At 43.0% G+C, this 19,193-nt stretch overlaps 1 protein-coding gene across 2 annotated transcripts in view; it reads left to right on the top strand.

Moving 5' to 3' along the window:
* The window catches only part of VPS54 (VPS54 subunit of GARP complex), a 300,862-nt gene that overhangs the window by 63,754 nt on the left and 217,915 nt on the right, over window positions 1-19,193 (top strand). For both annotated transcript variants that reach the window (XM_030196152.1, XM_030196153.1), the window contains exons 3-4: window positions 1,383-1,533; window positions 14,940-15,181. In XM_030196152.1, coding sequence (XP_030052012.1) covers window positions 1,383-1,533; window positions 14,940-15,181 — 393 coding nt within the window. The remainder of the gene's footprint in view (window positions 1-1,382; window positions 1,534-14,939; window positions 15,182-19,193) is intronic.

The raw sequence follows: 19,193 nt of genomic DNA on the forward strand, positions 1-19,193 counted from the left end.
AAGTCTCTGTGCGTGTGTCTGACATCAGACGCACAAACAGAAACTTCAACAGATGCTCATTCAACAAGGAACGCCCCGCAGCCGAGAAGAGAAGTTCGCCTCTGTCAGCAGAGGTACGCACAGACTTCGGGGGAGGTTTTCCGGATGAAAGGGTGGTGTCCAGAGGGTCGCGCCACAGGGGTGGGGGGGGGGGCAGGCAGTAACGCCAAGGGGGGGGGTTCAACTCGGTGGGAGGGGCGTGAAGGGGGCCTTGAACTGGGAGGGAGGGGGTATGGAACTCGGCAGGGAGGAAGGATGGGTGGGAATTTCCCTTGCTAGCACTCGTTTCATTGTGTTTCGAAACGGGCGTTTTTTACTAGTATTTGTGTGATTTATTTAGTGATTTCTTCTTAGAAATTAATGAAATGTAATTAGAACTCTGTAAGAGCACTCCTCCCTTGTTATCCTAATTAGAATAACTGACTATAAATGAAGAGTTGTGATGTGGGTGGGATTTCGGAAGGAAGGGTGGGATTGAAGACTATAAACTAGGTCCTGCTGTGCTGTCTAGAGGCTATTTGTTAAATGTTGTAGGCTGTGGCAAAAGGTTCAAGCTAGATCAGTGATCAGATTGCCCTTAATAACCTTTGCAAATATTCTACTTCCTCACAGCTTTAACACCTAATTCAGGTCAGTAGCTGTGCTACCTCTCAAGCAGCCAAAGAACAGAAAATAACTGTCTTTTAGAACAAAATTTGAGCCTTGTTGTATCCTTTTAAATGTTCTTTGGCTAGTTAAGTTTCTACCTCTTGAGAAAGTTTCAGTTTAAAGCAATGGGGAAAGGGTTGTACACTATGGAAACTAGTTAATAATGCTTGCTTCTCTCTTTTTTTTTCCCCTTTCCCCAAGACTGAACTAGGCCCTGCTGTGCTTGCTAGTTAATAATGCTTCTCTCTTCTCCCGCCTCCCCCCCCCCCACCCGAAAGGCTGAACTAGGCCCTGCTGTGCCTGCTAGAGGCTATCTGTTAATGCTGTGGTACAAAATTCAATTTTTAAAACTAAGGAAAAAAGGTATGAAGACTAGTTTGCATTTTTTTTTATTCTGCCTTTCAATAACCTACAATTCCTCCTTTAAACCCCAATCTTTACGTTCCCAATGCACAGGGCAAAATTATGTTCACTTACCGGAGAAATGTCCTCTTCTTTCAGAACTTCTCAGTAGTTTGGAATTTTTCTTTTGTTTTTGCGTTTTTGTAAATATTTCTTTAACATAGGTAAAATAACAGCAATGATACAAACATACGTTAGGCATAGGTTGTTTTAAATGTTATTTTATTTTAAATGCTACTGTACTAATGTCTAGTGTTTGAGCACTAAAAAGCTTTTTTTTCTCTTCCATCTAGTGGTGGTCTCATGCAATGGCTGCAAGCCATAGGTCCTCACCAGTGCCTCACACGCCCAGTAGTGATGGTTTCTTTAAAAAAGAGCTGGAGTCTGCAAAACAGGTTCGACTGGTGCAGTCACTGCCGGATGTTTGTCCCAAGGAGCCTACAGGTAAAATGGTCCTTTCAAAGCAGGTGAACAGTGACCTGATATGCAAAATGTACATACCAAGGAGCATGCTTACTTTATGTGAGCCACCTGCATTGCCTGCAGCATGTGAATAAGGCTTGGATTCAGGTGCCATGTGGAATCATAGTTGAAAATTGATAATCTAAATTTGTCTGAACTCCGGATGCACACCAATTGTAGTTAACTAACATGACTTGTTGTGAACTCAGGGTCTGAAGTGACTTTTATATTCCAGTTAAGCAGCATTTTAGTTGTTTATGATGTAGGGGTGTGCTTAGAAAAAAAATTAGATCCAGCTGTGTCCCTACTCCCCACCTTAAGAAAACTAAGAAATCCTTCCTGGGCTCCCTCTCTACACACTCTCCCCCCGCCCCCCACCCCGACTTTTACCTCATTTGTATTTTCTTCAAGGGACAGGAGTGATCCAAACTCAGTTGCATCTGCACCACCATTGTTCTCCAGATCGTACTGCAGATTTTATTGTAGAGTATGGTAGCCTCTATCAGGCACGTGGTGAAGCTGACATCAATTGTAATCATCCTGCACAGTGGTGATGGATGAGGCAGGCTTTGGTCTGTCTGCATAAATCCTTTTTCTCAAGGGGATCACTAACATGTAGAGATGGTGGTAACAATGATTCCATGTTTTCATTGCCTATACTTTGTAAGTAAAGGAATAATTTTTATTGTATATCATAATCTTTAATAGTTATGGGAGAGCATAACAAGCATGTTAGAACTACTCAGCTTTGGAATTCTTACATCCTAAGAATGTAGTTGAGACCATCCCATGCACATAAGTGTTGTTCCATTAATTTACATACTGTGTTAAAAGTCTAATGTTATAACAGGTATCTAGGGTACATAGACTGGTCCTTAAAAATGTATGACTAAATACTTCATCTGTCACAAGACCTTGTAAAACCACTGACTATTCATTAGTATGTGGGAAAAAGAATCTCAGAAAATACCCGGTGATATATTAGCCTTCGTTATTGGCTTATTGTGGCTTTTTGAATCACTCGTGGGTAATTAATCATAGGTTCAGAAAACCCCCACAAAACTTCACAAAATATTTTTCACTCAATGTCTTATTTCTTTTTTAAAGTTTATTTTTGTAATTTTTTGTATAAAATGATCCAAAACAATTCAGAGGATGAACTACGTTTGTTCACTTATCTATTTGCAGAGATCCTAACAGGCACCAGTTTCGCAGAACCTGCTTCCTCAGAGGATCTTCAGCGTAAATATCAATTTAAGAAGCTGCCGCTAAACCCTATATCATGCCGGCACGATATTATGTTTAGCGGCAGCTTCTTAAATTGATGTATACGCTGAAGATCCTCTGAGGAAACAGGTTCTGCGAAACGGGTGCCTGTTAGGATCTCTGCAAATAGATAAGTGAACAAACGTAGTTCATCCTCTGAATTGTTTAGGATCATTTTATACAAAAAAACGACAAAGATCTTTAAAAAAAAAAGAAGATATTAATATTGAGTGAAAACATATTTTGTGAAAATTAGTTTTGTGGGGCTTTTCTGAACCAATGATCGATAAATTACCTGAGAGTGATTCAATAAGCCAATAAACCAATAAGCCATTAGGCACGAAGGCTAATATATCACCAGGTATTTTCTGAGGTTCTTTTCCCTATATACTAATGAATAGTCAGTGGTTTTGCAAGGTCTTATGACAGATGGAGTATTTAAAAGCCTAATGTTAACCTTTTGTGTTAAAGGAGATTGGAGACACCCAGCATCGGTGCTCGGTGCTCAGTTTTTCAGTTCCCCCTAAGGGTCTACTTGCAGGGCTTGTCACAGAACCCTGAAAAAGAGGTACCTTGGATGTAGATAATTACATTTTACAGAAGAAAGTGCAGTGGCATCTGTCCAGCATGTTATTGGTTCATAATATGATCTGCAGTGAGGTAATATGTGCAGTTTAGAGAAAGAGGGAAGTGGACAGAGACAAATTTATGTTGTAGAAAACTATGGACCAATAGGTTCCAGCATTGTTGACGGTGAGATTCAGTTACCATCTGTCCCTTTTTGGAACCATAGTAACATAGTAGATGACGGCAGAAAAAGACCTGCACGGTCCATCCAGTGTGCCCAACAAGATAAACTCATATGTGTATACCTTACCTTGATTTGTACCTGCCTTTTTCCGGGCACAGACCGTACAAGTCTGCCCAGCAGTATTTCCCGCCTCCCAACCACCAGTCTCGCCTCCCATCTCCGGTTCTGGCACAGACCGTATAAGTCTGCCCTCCACTATCCTCGCCTCCCAACTACCAACCTCTCTTCCCCCACCTGCTCCGCCACCCAATTTTGGCTAAGCTTCTGAGGATCCATTCCTACTGCACAGGATTCCTTTATGCACATCCCACGCATGTTTGAATTCCGTTACCGTTTTCATCTCCACCACCTCCCGCGGGAGGGCATTCCAAGCATCCACCACCCTCTCCATGAAAAAATACTTCCTGACATCTTTTTTGAGTCTGCCCCCCTTCAATCTCATTTCATGTCCTCTCGTTCTACCGCCTTCCCATCTCCGGAAAAGATTTTTTTGCGGATTAATACCTTTCAAGTATTTGAACGTCTGTATCATATCACCCCTGTTCCTCCTTTCCTCCAGGGTATACATGTTCAGGTCAGCAAGTCTCTGCTCATACGTCTTGGAACGCAAATCCCATACCATTCTCGTAGCTTTTCTGTGCACCGCTTCCATTTTTTTAACATCCTTCACGAGGTACGGCCTCCAAAACTGAATACAATACTCCAGGTGGGGCCTCACCAACGACTTGTACAGGGGCATCAACACTTCCTTTCTTCTGCTGACCACACCTCTCTCTATACAGCGTAGCAACCTTCTCGCTACGGCCACCGCCCTGTCACACTGTTTCGTCGCCTTCAGATCCTCGGATACTATCACCCCAAGATCCCTCTCCCCCTCAGTACCTATCAGACTCTCCCCGCCTAACACATACGTCTCTCGTGGGTTTCTACTCCCTAAATGCATCACTTTGCATTTCTTCGCATTGAATTTTAATTGCCAAACCTCAGACCATTTTTCTAGCTTCCTCAGATCCCTTTTCATGCTTTCCACTCCCTCCCGGGCGTCCACTCTGTTGCAAATCTTAGTATCATCCGCAAATAGGCAAACTTTACCTTCTTAACCCTTCGGCAATGTCACTCACAAATATATTGAACAGAATCGGCCCCAGCACCGATCCCTGAGGCACTCCGCTACTCACCTTTCCCTCCTCCGAGCGAACTCCATTTACCACCACCCTCTGTCGTCTGTCCGTCAACCAGTTCCTAATCCAGGTCACCACTTCGGGACCTATCTTCAGCCCATCTAGTTTATTTAAGAGCCTCCTGTGAGGAACCGTGTCAAAAGCTTTGCTAAAATCTAAGTAGATTACGTCTATAGCACGTCGATGATTCCAATTCTCCAGTTACCCAATCAAAGAATTCAATGAGATTCGTTTGGCACGATTTCCCTCTGGTAAAACCATGTTGTCTCGGATCTTGCAACTTATTTGCTTCTAGGAAATTCACTATCCTTTCCTTCAGCATGGCTTCCATTACTTTTCCAATAACCGAAGTGAGGCTTACCGGCCTGTAGTTTCCAGCTTCTTCCCTATTACCACTTTTGTGAAGAGGGACCACCTCCGCCGTTCTCCAATCCCTCGGAACCTCTCCCGTCTCCAAGGATTTATTAAACAAATCTTTAAGAGGACCCGCCAGAACCTCTCTGAGCTCCCTCAATATTCTGGGGTGGATCCCGTCCGGTCCCATGGCTTTGTCCACCTTTAGCTTTCCAAGTTGTTGATACACACTCTCTTCCATGAGTGGTGCTATATCCATTCCATTCTCAGGTGTACTTTTGCCAGTCCCTCGCGGTCCTTCTCCAGGATTTTCTTCAGTGAAAACCGAACAAAAGTATCTATTTAGCAAATTGGCTTTTTCTTCATCATTATCTACATAGCGGTTAGCTGTATCTTTTAGTCTCACAATTCCCTTTTTAGTCCTTCTTCTTTCACTAATATATCTGAAGAAATTTTTGTCGCCCCTCCTTACATTTCTAGCCATTTGTTCTTCCGCCTGCGCCTTCGCCAGACGTACCTCTCTCTTGGCTTCTTTCAGTTTCATCTGGTATTCCTCCCCGTGTTCCTCTTCTTGAGATTTTCTATATTTCTGAAATGGTAACTCTTTAGCCTTTATTTTCTCAGCCACTTGCTTGGAGAACCATATCGGTTTCCTTTTTCTCTTGCTTTTATTTACTCTCCTTACATAAAGGTCTGTGGCCCTATTTATTACTTCTTTCAGCTTGGACCACTGCCCTTCCACTTCATGTACATCCTCCCAGCCCATCATCTCCTTCCTCAGGTATTCCCCCATTTTACTAAAGTCAGCACGCTTGAAATCCAGGACTTTGAGTTTAGAGTGGCTGCCCTCCACTTCAGCCGTTATATCAAACCAAACCGTTTGAAGGTCACTGCTTCCCAGGTGTGCACCCACTCGGACATTTGACACACTATCCCCATTTGTGAGCACCAGATCAAGCATCGCTCCCTCTCTCGTGGGTTCTGTCACCATCTGTTTGAGCAGAGCACTTTGGAAAGCATCCACGATCTCTCTACTTCTTTCCGATTTGGCAGACGGAACCTTCCAATCTACATCCGGCAGATTGAAATCTCCCATCAACAGAACCTCTTTTTTCTTTCCTAATTTTTGAATATCTGCGATCAGATCTTTATCTAGTTCCTCTAATTGTGTCGGGGGTCTGTAGACAACACCCACTTGGACCGAGGTTATATCCTCTCTTTTTAAGGCGATCCATATCGCTTCTTCTTTTCCTCAGGTCCCTGTCATTTCAGTCGCCATGATATCATTCCTCACATACAGAGCTACTCCTCCACCTTTACGACCCTCTCTATCCTTCCTAAATAGATTATAGCCTGGTATGCTTGTATCCCATTCGTGGGAACCGTTGAGCCACGTCTCTGTGATTGCAACAACGTCTAAGTCTGCCTCCAACATCAGGGCTTGAAGGTCATGAACTTTATTGCTTAGACTACGAGCATTTGTGGCCATCGCTTTCCATCTATATTTCTTGGTATGTGTTTCAACATTAGTGATTTGGGGGTGTCTTTTCACTTTGGGTACCTTCATGTCTTTTTGTTCCAACTCTATTGCTTTTTCCTCTGCCTCAGTTCTATTTTCAGGAGCATTACAGTGCTGTAATGGAGCAAAAGAATTCTTTAGTGGCAACACTTGTGCGGGCGGATGCTTCTGTGTCACATGACGAAGTCTGCCTGAGCCTACTGTGAACCATCTGTTCTTATGTGGTTTTATTCTTTGAGGAACCACAGGGCCATATTTTCCTATCATGAAACGAACAGGCTGTGTATCACTTGTCATGTCTTGTGCTCCTTTCACTTGTTTGCTCTACCGCTGACATCTTCTGCATTTCATTTTCTTAATGTGTATTGTCTTCCCCCTGAACTGTGTGTTGACTTTTACTGGCAGTTCAAACCTGAAATGTCTGTTTTGGAATTTCTTTAAAAAATTTTTAAGTTGGGACAACTTTTTACGAATTCTGGAGCTCTCATTGAAGCTCGCCAAGAGCTGTTTCTGGCATAGAAGAGGCACTTCTGTAACTGGGTGCTGCCATTTAGGCATCCTAATAACGCTGGTGGTGAACCTGTTCTTTAAGGACATTTTCACACCAGGTCAGTGGCTAGCTTTAATGGCACACTTAAATGGAGCAGTTATGTGCGTATTCTGTAAGTTTGCCCATAGAACTGCTAGACCCGCCTGTGCTGCTCTTCTTTGCGTTTACACAGTATGCCATTTGTGCGCATACTTTTTACAATAGCACTTGACCATGCTGCAGTTATTTTACGTGCATGGATGGCAGTGTTCAGCTAGCACTTACATTTAGGCAACCTGTTATAGAATGAGGGGGTTAATGGCCACTCCAACCTGTTGCCTTTATCAACATATTTTATACACTAAGGTGAACTGATGTTAATGACATGTGTTCTACATTTTTTTAAATCAAGCTAATTGGAAAGAGGGTGCCAAGGAAAGTAGAAATAAAACATATAAACATTGTAGGCTGGAAGGTGAGGAGTGGTTAACTGATTTAAAGTTGTCAGATAAAAGCAGCTTACTTGAATTTGAGAAACAAGCTTTGGTTTATGGCATTTTCAGAAAGAGCAGGATAAGCACAGTATAGTGCTCAAATATTAATATCAAAGCAAACCTGTGTCCATATGCTGTTGGGGAGGCATTTAGATAGTGGAGTGATAAAATGGATCTGGTGTAGGGGATAGTGGAGGGTTGGATTTATGACTTAACAGAAAACAAGTGCTGCTGAAAAGTGATGAAGGAAAATGACATTGTGTGAATTTTGAGAGACTGAAGTCTAGAAGAGGAATGCTTTTGCACATGAATGGGATCTAAATTTCCTGATATGCTCTCTGAAATGCAGTATATAAGGGGGGGGGGAGTTTGTGTGTATAAATGCTCATATTTTAAATTTACATTTGGTACCTTGCAAGTGTCTTCACAATCTTGTAGATTTTCATATTCTGTTGTCTAGAAAATATCATTCAGAATGTTATAGAAGTTTGTTTCACTGATCAATGTAACATACTCTACCTTTTTCAGCTTGAAAGACTATTTTTTAAAAAATTAAGAAACTGAAAAGTCTTGATTGTTTAAATCTTCACACCCTTTGACATAGCAGTCCCAAATTGTATCTGGCTTCAAAAATAACAAGGCTTATAATAAGCCCACCTGTGTCCAATCATAGTATTCAAGCTGATCCAGACATTCATGTGTGAATAATAAAGCTTTTTTTGTTACGACTTGAACTTGTAGCAAAGGTCCAAACCTACTCAACATGGAGCTACCAAAAGAAATAGGGATACAGTTATTAAAACCTACAGATTGGGGGAAAGCTATAAGCAAATTTCAGTGTCTATAAATATCCTTCATGGCAATGTCAGGTGCATCATTTTATTTTGGAAACAGTTTGGCACTACCAAGGTTCTACCTTGATCAAGCTGTCAATGCCAGTATATTTATCACCTGCTTTATTTTAATCCCTGGTTCTATCCTCTGTTGTCCAAGAAATTGCATGGTCTGATCATGCTTTAGTAATGTTTGAACTCTCAATGAAAGACTTAAAAGATGAAAAAATGTTTTGTTTTGTTTTTTAAATAAAATACCAGCACAATACCTGCTGAAATCGCAGTGAAATGTGTCTGGATATTTACACTAGCTTGGGAGCAGATATAAATGTACACAAAAGTATATGCAGAGATTTGTGCTTTATGATCAACCTGTGCTTTGTAATTCCACCCAAGCTCCTACACCTGGGCTGTGTACAAGTGCGTGTTTATGTACTGTTGCGTTGACTTGTACTTGTGGGGTAATTTTATAAGAGACCTTTTACTGGCATATAACATCTTTCTGAGAACTAGCAGGATATCAATATTACCACATAGGGATGATGTCACCAATAGACGCTGCCCAGCATTCTAGGTTTTTCAGAAGCTTTTTGCAGACGTGACCATGTGTGTGTGCCTTCCATCCTTCCTCAGTCACATGGGACCAGCAGTTTTTCTCTTACCATGGAACTGAGAAGATGTTTGTTTAGTGCTGTCTTTGGCACAGGATTTTTGATCTCTTGCGGCCTTCCATGACTTTGGCTGTTTCTCCTTGTTAGTAGTGTGGGACCAGGTTTTCCTGGTTCCCTTTATAGTTTTAGTATTTTTTGTTTTTCTGTGGCTCTGTGGCCCACTTAGGCCTGAATATGGCTATTTTTTCCCCAGTGTCCCTTAAAACTCCCAGTGGTTTTAAGAAATGTTCTTGGTGCGGCAAGGGAATCTCTGTTACTGATTCTCACCATTGGTGCGTGCCATTCCTTGGACCTCGCCATAAGGTCCCTTTGTAAATCCTATTCTACAATGCAGAAAAGAACACAAGAGTTGTGAGGCACTGCATGAGAGACTTCTTGACGCATTCGTCTGGTCCATTGGAATTGGAGCTCCCAGACCTACATCAGACAATGGGGACATTCGGGCACAGAGGAGGGCATTGATACACCCATCCAGGCCAAGAAGCCTTGAACCCAGCACCAAGGACATGCAAGGATTCAACGTTATCCTCGTCAGCACCATAGGACCTCAGTGTTGGACATTGAGCAGAGATGAAGAAGCACTGTTATCAGACCTCTTTGAAGCACAGTGCCAGGAGCTCTGGGACATCAGCATCATTGGTACTCAAGCATTGATACCAAGAGGGCTGCTCCTCCTCCATGGAGTTGGTGTCAACATAACAGACTCCCCAGAGCCGGTACCAGACCTCCGGTTCAACTCCCTCATCTTCTCAGGCTGTTATCACATAAGCACCAGCCCAGCCTTTATTGATGCCTGCCTCCAAAGAACAGCTCCAGGCCATGCTACACGAGGAGTGGAGTGCATCTTGGGTCAGCACTGTGCAGTAGCATCAAGTGTCTGTGATGACCATTGTGCTGCCCCAGCTAATCCTGGAGGCCCATGACTTGCCTGTCTGTCTTTCATCGTGTCCTGTCGGGCATCAGAGCCAGCACTCCTCTCCACCCCATTTGGGGAGGAAGCCCCTTCGATGTCCAGGAGAGGGCCTGTCCATTGGCACTCTCACCCAGAGGCTGACCATGAGTCCAGTGGTCCAAGGCAGATAAAGACTTGGCATTCTCGTGAAGAGTATTTTGCTGAGTCTGAGATGGGACTGCTCTTGAGTGTGAGGTAGAGCCAGAGGACCTCTCAGAGGAGGGGATCCCTTGGTCTACCTTCAGACTGTTTCCCCGTGCCTTTTCATAGCAACGTCATTTTTTGAGTATATATATATATACCTTATTTAGTGAGTATGATTTTTTTAATGATGTTAGTTCATAGCAGCACTTACTGTTTGTACTTTTACTGTTCACTTTTGTTAGGTTTTTAGCAGTTATTTGATTTTTTTTTTTCTCCCCTCCTTTTATGCACCCAATATTTTATCTGGTTTCCTTCTTCATTTATGCACCCGCTATATTTTAGCATGTTACCTTTTCACTCTAGCCATTTTTCTTTGTTTTGCCAGCTAACGTCCATATACCTCCATGGACCTCATTATTTACTTAGTCCCGTATCCTGTCTTTTTTTGTTTTGTTGTTTTTTTCTGTTTTGGTTTTTTTTGTGTCTTTTGCCATCCCTGTTGTACTTTTTTTTTTTTTTTTTTTTAATGTTTTTCATATTTTTCCCGCATAATAGCGGGGTTTACTCTCCAACATTTTATTAATAGTAGACTTTGGCTACAGTTTGGTATATGTTTCTAGTAGTTCTCACATTTTTCCCCTTTTATTTTCATTTTATCTGTGGACATCGTGTTTTCCTGCTACATTCATCCAGTGCATATTTTTATTTAGAATTGTTCTTTTTATCCATATGTATGTATGTTTGTAACCTCCATATAGCTTTTATTTGTCCCTGTTGTCCACTGTATGTACGTTTTTACCCATACGTTCTCAGTGGCTAAATAAACAGTACGCATGGACTGTGTTACCCCAGGGTAACAAATCGCTACCATGAAAACCCATAACTAACTAAACCACAACATCTATCCACCTTTATCAGTTTGTATCTTTCTATAATTGCCTGACCAGTCCCTCTTGTTCTCCTTGATTTCTTTGTAACACCAATTGTATTCTTTACCCTGGTATGGTGATGCCATATCAGTTCTTTGTAAGCCACATTGAGCCTGCAAATAGGTGGGAAAATGTGGGATACAAGTGCAATAAATAATAATTTTTATATATTTTTTATATATTTATTTTGACACGCCTTTTGTTCACTTTTTTTGTCATGCCTTTTGTGCATTTTCTCCTTTTATAGTCTACATTTATATGTGGTACCCGTGCCAGTTTATTTGACTATACTGATTTCCAACATTCATCAGGTCAGTACTTCATCTCATGTTATTTACACAAGTGATGCATGTGATATACTTATAGTTCTTTATTTTAGATACATACAAATATCTTAATTGTTCTAAACAATGTATGTTTGTATTTTCATATTAATTGAACATACACAGAGTACATTTAACTGTTTTCTTTTCTATATTGCATTAAGCCTATTTGCCGCAGTTTATGCACTTAGATGTTTTTTATGTAATAATAATATCTTTTACATAGAACTACAGCACATTGTCACAATCCTCCATTGCAAGATTTGTGTTATTCTTTTATTGTTTTGTTTTTCTATATGTTCATGAGTCACTTGATTTGGCCACGTTTGTTTTTCCTTCCATGTCATCAAAGATTTCCAGTGGCTTTAAGCTCTGTGCTCCGGTGCAGTCGGACCATCTCTGGAAAAGATGGTGTCTCCAGTGTTCGGGACCTGAACATACCCCTTCCAGCTGCCTTCTTTGCATGTGTATGCAGGAAAAGAACCCAGCTGTCCATAGAGGTTCAAAGAGAGAAACTTTTGGAGTCCGGTACAAATTGTCGACATCGGCGTTGGCAGTTGCATCGGTCCACATGGCTGCAAGACCTGTGACACTGGGAGTAGGAGTGTATCGAGCAGGTCTCCATCTGTCTAGACACTCAGCTGCTGTGCAGGTCCCCTGGGACCGATCAGCATGGGACCTGACATCGAGGATGCATGAGGTTTGGCTTTACTCAGAGTGAGGAATGGCGATACTCGACAGTGGGCAAAGGCGAAGAAACACAAGCATCGATTTCCCCCCCCCCCCCCCCCCCCTCTCAGTGCATGGTGCTGGGAGCACTGGTGCCCTGAGAGTAACAGTCCCCAAGAAGCATCAGCTGAAACACTAGCCTTACCCAATGTCAACTCTTGATTGAGCACATCCAGGCCATACTTCATGAGCACCTAGTGGGGCATATCCATCAGAGTGCATCAGCATCTGGGGTGCTTTCACCAGCCATGCCTCCTCTTCTAGCCTTTAGCCTGTGGTGAGGTTTCCAACACCGGTGCAGCATATGATTCCAGTGTCAACAGCTGCCTGTGCTGTCACCCTCTCTCTGATCCTGGTAGCTAGGGATTCCCATATTTGGTAATATTTGATGTCCTGCTTGTCCTTGGAGAAAGTGAAGTTACTTGTAGCAGGTGTTCTCTGAGGACACACATTACCATATACCCTCCCACTTCCCCTATGACGCAGATGGAAGGCATGCCCACATAGCTGCCATAAGCTTTTGGAAAATCTAGAACACTGGGCAGCATCCACACTGAGGCTTTGTCGATGACTTCTCCCATATCTGGTAATGTATCCTGCTGTCCTCAGAGAACACCTGCTACAAGTGAGTAACTTCATTTTACATGCAAGAAAACCTTTAAAATTAATCCTGTATACTACAGTGTAAAATGTTGAAAAATGCATGCTGTAAGAATTGTACAATAGCATATTTTGTGGAGTGGCAGCAGCAGAAAATTAAAGAGCACAGTGGCTCAAATTGGAAGCCCCCACACCTCATTCCAAAAGCAGGTCTGAAATAGAGAAAAGTTCCTACCCCCCTGATTAAGCCTTGCTTTTTTTTTTTTATATAGGGGAGAAATCTTCAGTGGCTGCTTATACAAATATGGTGCTGGCTGATCCCTAGTAGTAGGATCTCATTATTAATACTAGGGGGGGGGGTTACACGTCCAAGTAAATTCACACTCCCTTATTTGGAAGTGTAACCCTGAGTGCTAGTACCACAAGACTACCACTAGGGGTCACCTGGCATATTTGTATCGGCAGCTGCCAAGGCAGGAGTGAGTAGGGATCTCTTCTGTCTCTATTTCTCCAACTTACCCCTGGGCCCTGGGAGGGAGATGATACAGAGCGGGGGGAAGGGGTGGAATTTGAAATTTGTCTATAATTTGGGTCCTGTGTAAGGGGTGAGGAGGGGGGAATCAGGCCCAAAGAACCACCAGTGGTTTGGGGAGGGGGTGGCGCTCCGTCAGTGTGCCTTTTAATTTTCTGCTGCTGTGGCTGATCTTTGCTGGCATGAACTGGGGACTCCTGCCACCTCTCTACCCTGCACCACTACAGCTCTGCACTAATCTATCTTTGCTGTTAGGAACTGGGGACCCCCACCACTATTCCACTCTACGTTGCACTGCCACAGATCGACATTGATATTTTCTGGGACTCTACTTCAGTCTATTGTGTTTGAAACACATCTATTTATTTGTGTATGTGCAAAGAAACAGATACAGTTTGACAATAGACGGTATCACCAGATGTGAAACGCACCTAAAACTGATTTACATGTGAAATATTATTCTTTCTTGTGCAGCAAGAGAAGAGAGGGAATCAAACACAGTAGAAAAGAAGCACAATGGGCCTCAAGAATTGGTGTGAAGGAACTGTATTGGGTCCTCTAAATTTAGTTCCTTCACAACAATTCTTGGGCTCCGTTGTGCTTCTTTCCTACCATTCTTTCTTATGCACTCACTATTGGCAAAGCTACTTTCAAAGCCTTATCTTTTAGCTCTGGAGATTGCATAGCACATATTGGACACATGATAACGTGGAATAAGTTTCTTATTTGTGCTGATTCAGCCAGTTCTGGGTGCTCTCTATCAGACCTTCAAGTAACAAAAGAGAGGGTCCGAAAGTACACAGATATAAGAAAAAAAAAAGCACAAAAGGGCCTCCAAGGCTGGAACAATGGTACAGTCTTTAATAAAAATGTACCTGACACGGGCCGTGTTCTGGCGCAACGTGCGCCTGCCTCAGGGGTTGTGTAATTGTGTGTATGTTTCAGATTCCAATGGCAGATCGGACACTGGCCTGAAGGATTGGGAGAAAGAACAGGAATCGTTATATCCTCCTCAATTCTGCCTTCAATAACTGTTGTATTTCCTTCTGTAACTTCCACAACTTCCCTCAGACCCCGCTCCGCCGTCACTTTCCCGCGGGGTCTGAGGATATAATGATTCCTGTTCTTCCTCGCAGTCCTTCAGGCCAGTGTCCAATCTGCCGTTGGACTCTGAAACATAAATACAATTACACAAGGCTTGAGGCAGGCGCATGTTGCGCCGAAACACGGCCCGTGTTGGGTCCTTTTTATTATTAAAGAACGTACCATTGTTCCAGCCTTGGAAGCCCTTTTGTGCCTTTTTTTTTGTTGTTGTTGGCTGTATTGGACCTTCATCAGCCTTTTTCAAAGAAAGCAAAGTCAGTATATACTTAAATCTCTGGAAACCAAACTGTAGTTTCAGAATCGAAGGCTCTTGTCAAATACCAGAAAAAGATAGTTGCTGAGTGTTTCACAGTGCAATGCTTCACAGTGTGGGAGATTTGTATTTGAATGGCTTTTCCATGTTTTGTTTTATTATAGGGGGTTCTAATAGCTTATGCAACAGCCCATCTGTTGTTGCAGACCAGCACAGATGGACTATTTATCATTCCAAAGTTAATCTCCCAGCAGCACTAAATGACCCAAGGTTGGCAAAAAGGGAATTGGATTTCTTTACAAAAACCTGGGGTCTGGACTTCGTGGAGACTGAGGTTATGCCTTCATTCTACCTCCCACAGATTACGAAGCAGCATTTTGCATTATACAAGCAAGAAACTACTCAGGTAAAACCTCTCGTTTGATGAAGATTCTTGCTGTAAAAGTCAGTTCACAGGAGTAGGTCCTTGCACCTAATGGACAGGTTGATGGGTGCAACTGCACTGATGATTAATTTCTGGTGTAGCAGTGACATGGAAGCCTTGAGCTGTGGAGGAAGAAGAGACCTTTTGTCCTGTCTTTCTTCATTTGGGTCTGACAGTGAGGCTCATTTTCAAAGCACTTAGCCTCCCAAAGTTCCATAGAAACCTATGGAACTTAGCCTCCCAAAGTGCTTTGAAAATATGCCTCAGTGTCTTGCAAGTGACCATCACAATGAGGTTGGACCATAGTGCATAACAGGGGGGCAACACAACACCTTTATGATTGGGCAGTCAAACAGACCAAACTCCACAGCTTTCCAGTTGCTGATACTGTTTGAGGTAAAAGGTTGGTCAGTCCAAGGCCCCTGCAGCCCACCTCATTCCACTGCCAGTGGTTCAGAATAAGAAGAAAAACACCAGTGAAAGATTGATTTCAAAATTGTCTGAGTAGAGTGATGTAGCCATGTTAGTCCACTTTTAAAGGTAATCGATAGAAGTAAAATAAAACATAGAAAAGAAAATAAGATACCACCTTTTTTGTAGGCAGGGCCTTCCAGTCAGTGCCTTCAGACCTGATCAGGTGAACCATGAAAGGTTACCACTACATTATGATCAGATCCAAATTATAGAATGACACAGGGACAAAATTTGTCCCTTCCCCGTCTCCGTGTGTTCTGTCTCTGTCTCCACCCTGTCCCTGCAGGCCCTGTTCCCGCCCCATCCCTGTGGGCTCTGTTCTCATCTGCAGAAGCCTCAAATACTTATGATTTTATATTTAAATCTTTTTATTAAAGTATAAAAAGGAACATATGCTGTGCATTTGTTGTGTATAAATTACAAATAGAAAACAATAATAACAACTAGCAGCTATAACTCTTCCACCACCACCCCCCTCTACCCTTCCAACCCCAACAATAGCTGACTTCTATTACCCCAAGGAATCCTAATTCACCCTGTTAAATTGTCCAGGGGTACAAAATACAACCCGTTCTGTATGCCCTAGAGGGGAGAAATATGCCATATGAAACACTGTTATGATTTTTGAATCTGTGGATGAATAGGAAGTCATGAATAATCTCAGGATTAAGTCTAGCTCTCCTGTCTTCCACAGACCCTCCTGCAATAGAAGATGTCTTCTTAGAAGATGTGCTGGTCGCAGAATGTGTAGGATCCCCCATGCAAATTTTGCTAGCTGTGGCCAGCATGTTTGCTTGTTTTTCCAAAAAATAAAAATATTGCCGTCTGCATCAATCAAACATAAATAACAGTCCAATTCATTAACAGGCTTCAAAATAGAAAGTGACATGGGGACGTCCTCATGGGCTCTGTTCCCATCCCCTCGGCAGAGGCATAGCCTGGTTAGGGGGAGCAGACTTTTGTAAAATAGGTGCCGTTTGGTGTCTGCTAGGCAGCAGTGCCGATGTTGTTGCTTTGGTGCCATGGCTGTGACCAGCAATGATTTAACACAGACTGCCTCTGCTGTGTCCTGCCTATGAGGAAAACAGGAAGTTACATCAGGAGGCCAGACACAGCAGATGTCCCAGGACTGGTGGGGGCAGGCAGCTTGTCTTCTTAACTAGAAGTAAAAATATTTCAAATTGTGACCATCACCTCAGGGACAGCACACACACTCCTTCCACTGCTAGACACTTTTTTAAATCAGATGGGCTTTTGTTTGTATGGTGACTCTACAGGATGTGGAAACCACTGGTCCATTGTCTCTTTCACCCTCTCACCATCCAACATCACTTCGCTCTCTTCCCCATTACATCGCTCTTCTGTCTCATTTTCCAGCATCCAGCTTTACTCTGTCTTTTTCTCCAACTCTGCTCTATCCAGCTTTGCCTGATTCTCCCCCAGTACTCCTGTCTCTCTTTTTATTTCCTTGTTTATCATGCAACATCGCCCCATCCAGGACCCTCTCTCTCCCTCCATCTGCCATGCAGGATTCCCTCCTCCCTCTCCCCCCCCCTGCAGACATCCAACATCACCCCCCTGTCTCACCCCTTCACCATCCAACATCACCTCTCTCTCTCTTTCCATTCACATTGCCCTTTTGTCTCTCATCCCTCAGCATCCAGTTTTATCCTCTTTCTCTCCTCCTTCCCTTTGCCTGTCCTTCCCCCAGTACTGCTCTTTTTTTTTTTTCCTGTTCATCATGCATCATCCCATCTCTGTTCCCCTCACCCCCTCCATTGGCCCTCTCTCTCTTTTTTTCCCATCCCTCCTGATCACTCACTGACATTTCCTCCTCAGTTCTCAGAGTTCTGGAACAACCACGAGCTTAGCTTCCCTTTCCTGACCCTTAATGGTTTTCGCCGCTTACTGCATCCCTGACCCCAACTTGGCTGCAAAGTAACACAAGAAATCCGCGCGCGGGGTCATAGCTCTATTGCACCTCTTCCGGTTTCCTCCCCTTCTCTGACCTGCCCCTCGCTTATTGGTTCACACCGCTTACTGCCTGTCTGCCTCCCCGATCCCGACTTGGCTGCGAAGTAATTAAAAGTAAGAAAAGAAAGCCACGCGCGGGGTCATGGGTCTGTTGCACCACTGCCGGTTTCCTCCCCTTCCCTTCCCTGCCCCTCGCTTATTGGTTGGCACTGCAACTGCCTCCCTGACTACTTGGTTGCGAAGTAAAAGTAACAAATGAAAGAAAGCCACATGTGGGGTCATAGCAGCAGCACACATAGAGCTGCTGCTATGACCACGCGCCTGGCTTTCTTTCCATTTGTTACTTTTACTTCGCAGCCAAGTAGTCAGGGGGGCAGTCGCAGCGCCAACCAATAAGCAAGGGTCAGGTCAGGGAAGGGGGAGGAAACCGGCAGTGGTGCAACAGACCCACGACCCCGCCTGTGGCTTTCTTTTCTTACTTTTAATTACTTCGCAGCCAAGTCAGGATCTGGGAGGCAGACAGGCAGTAAGTGGCACGAACCAATAAGTGAGGGGCAGGTCAGGGATGGGAAACAAGCTCGTGGTTCCTTCAGGGACTGGAAAGGCACTTAACCTATGGCACATAGGCGCCATTTTCTTTGAAAATCTGTTTGGGGGAGCGACCGCTCCCCCTGTGCCCCCCCCCCAGCTATGCCACTGCCCCCCCTCAGTTACTGCAGTTCTCCGTCCCTGTGTCATTCTCTAATCCAAATCAGCTCGTGGACTCTACATTTGCATACAGAGAAAATAACTTATGTTGTTCCAGGGTGATTCTATCTATGCAGAGCCCATTACTCTGAACAAAGCCACAGGTTTACAGAAAAACTACTTACACAGTTGGGGAACCACTAATCCTTGAAGACTGCCAGCTGACCAGGTTTTCCAAAAAGCACTAATGTACAGTAGGACACAGATTATCCGGACTAAGCTTGGCAAAGGGCGTCTGGATAATAGAAAATCTGGATGATTGGACAAATCTTTTTAGATTAGATTGAACATAAGAGCACACATTCTGAGCATTGCATGTTGAGCATTATTTTTTATTTTTCATAAAGGGAAAAAAATACTGAACTACAGTACTGTATTTGTAGTACATATACTACTGTATTTTTATTTTAAAAAGTAATTCTTAATTGCTTCAATGCTGATTTTCATTTCTCTGCTGCAAGATCAAATAGTTCTTCAGACATAGGAGCTGTGTTACCCTGCTTTCTTTTTGCTTTTCCAGCAAAGCTATCGCTGTATTTAAACATTCAAAGGGTTCTGCATGTGTTAGTCCCACATCAGCATTAACCTGTTCAAAGTACTAGGTCAAAACACTTAAGTAAAATTAAAAATAAATGTATATTTTAATACTTAAATAACAGTATAAGTACAGTGAAGACCACATTAAAAAAATCTGCTTAAGTGAAAGTAAATTTATTGCCTAATACGTTTTGAGTAAAAAGTAAAAGTACTGCACTGGATGCAACTATTAACATTTTTATCCCAACAACTTTATTACTCT

This window comes from Microcaecilia unicolor, chromosome 3 (assembly GCF_901765095.1).
Source record: "Microcaecilia unicolor chromosome 3, aMicUni1.1, whole genome shotgun sequence".
NCBI lineage: Eukaryota > Metazoa > Chordata > Amphibia > Gymnophiona > Siphonopidae > Microcaecilia > Microcaecilia unicolor.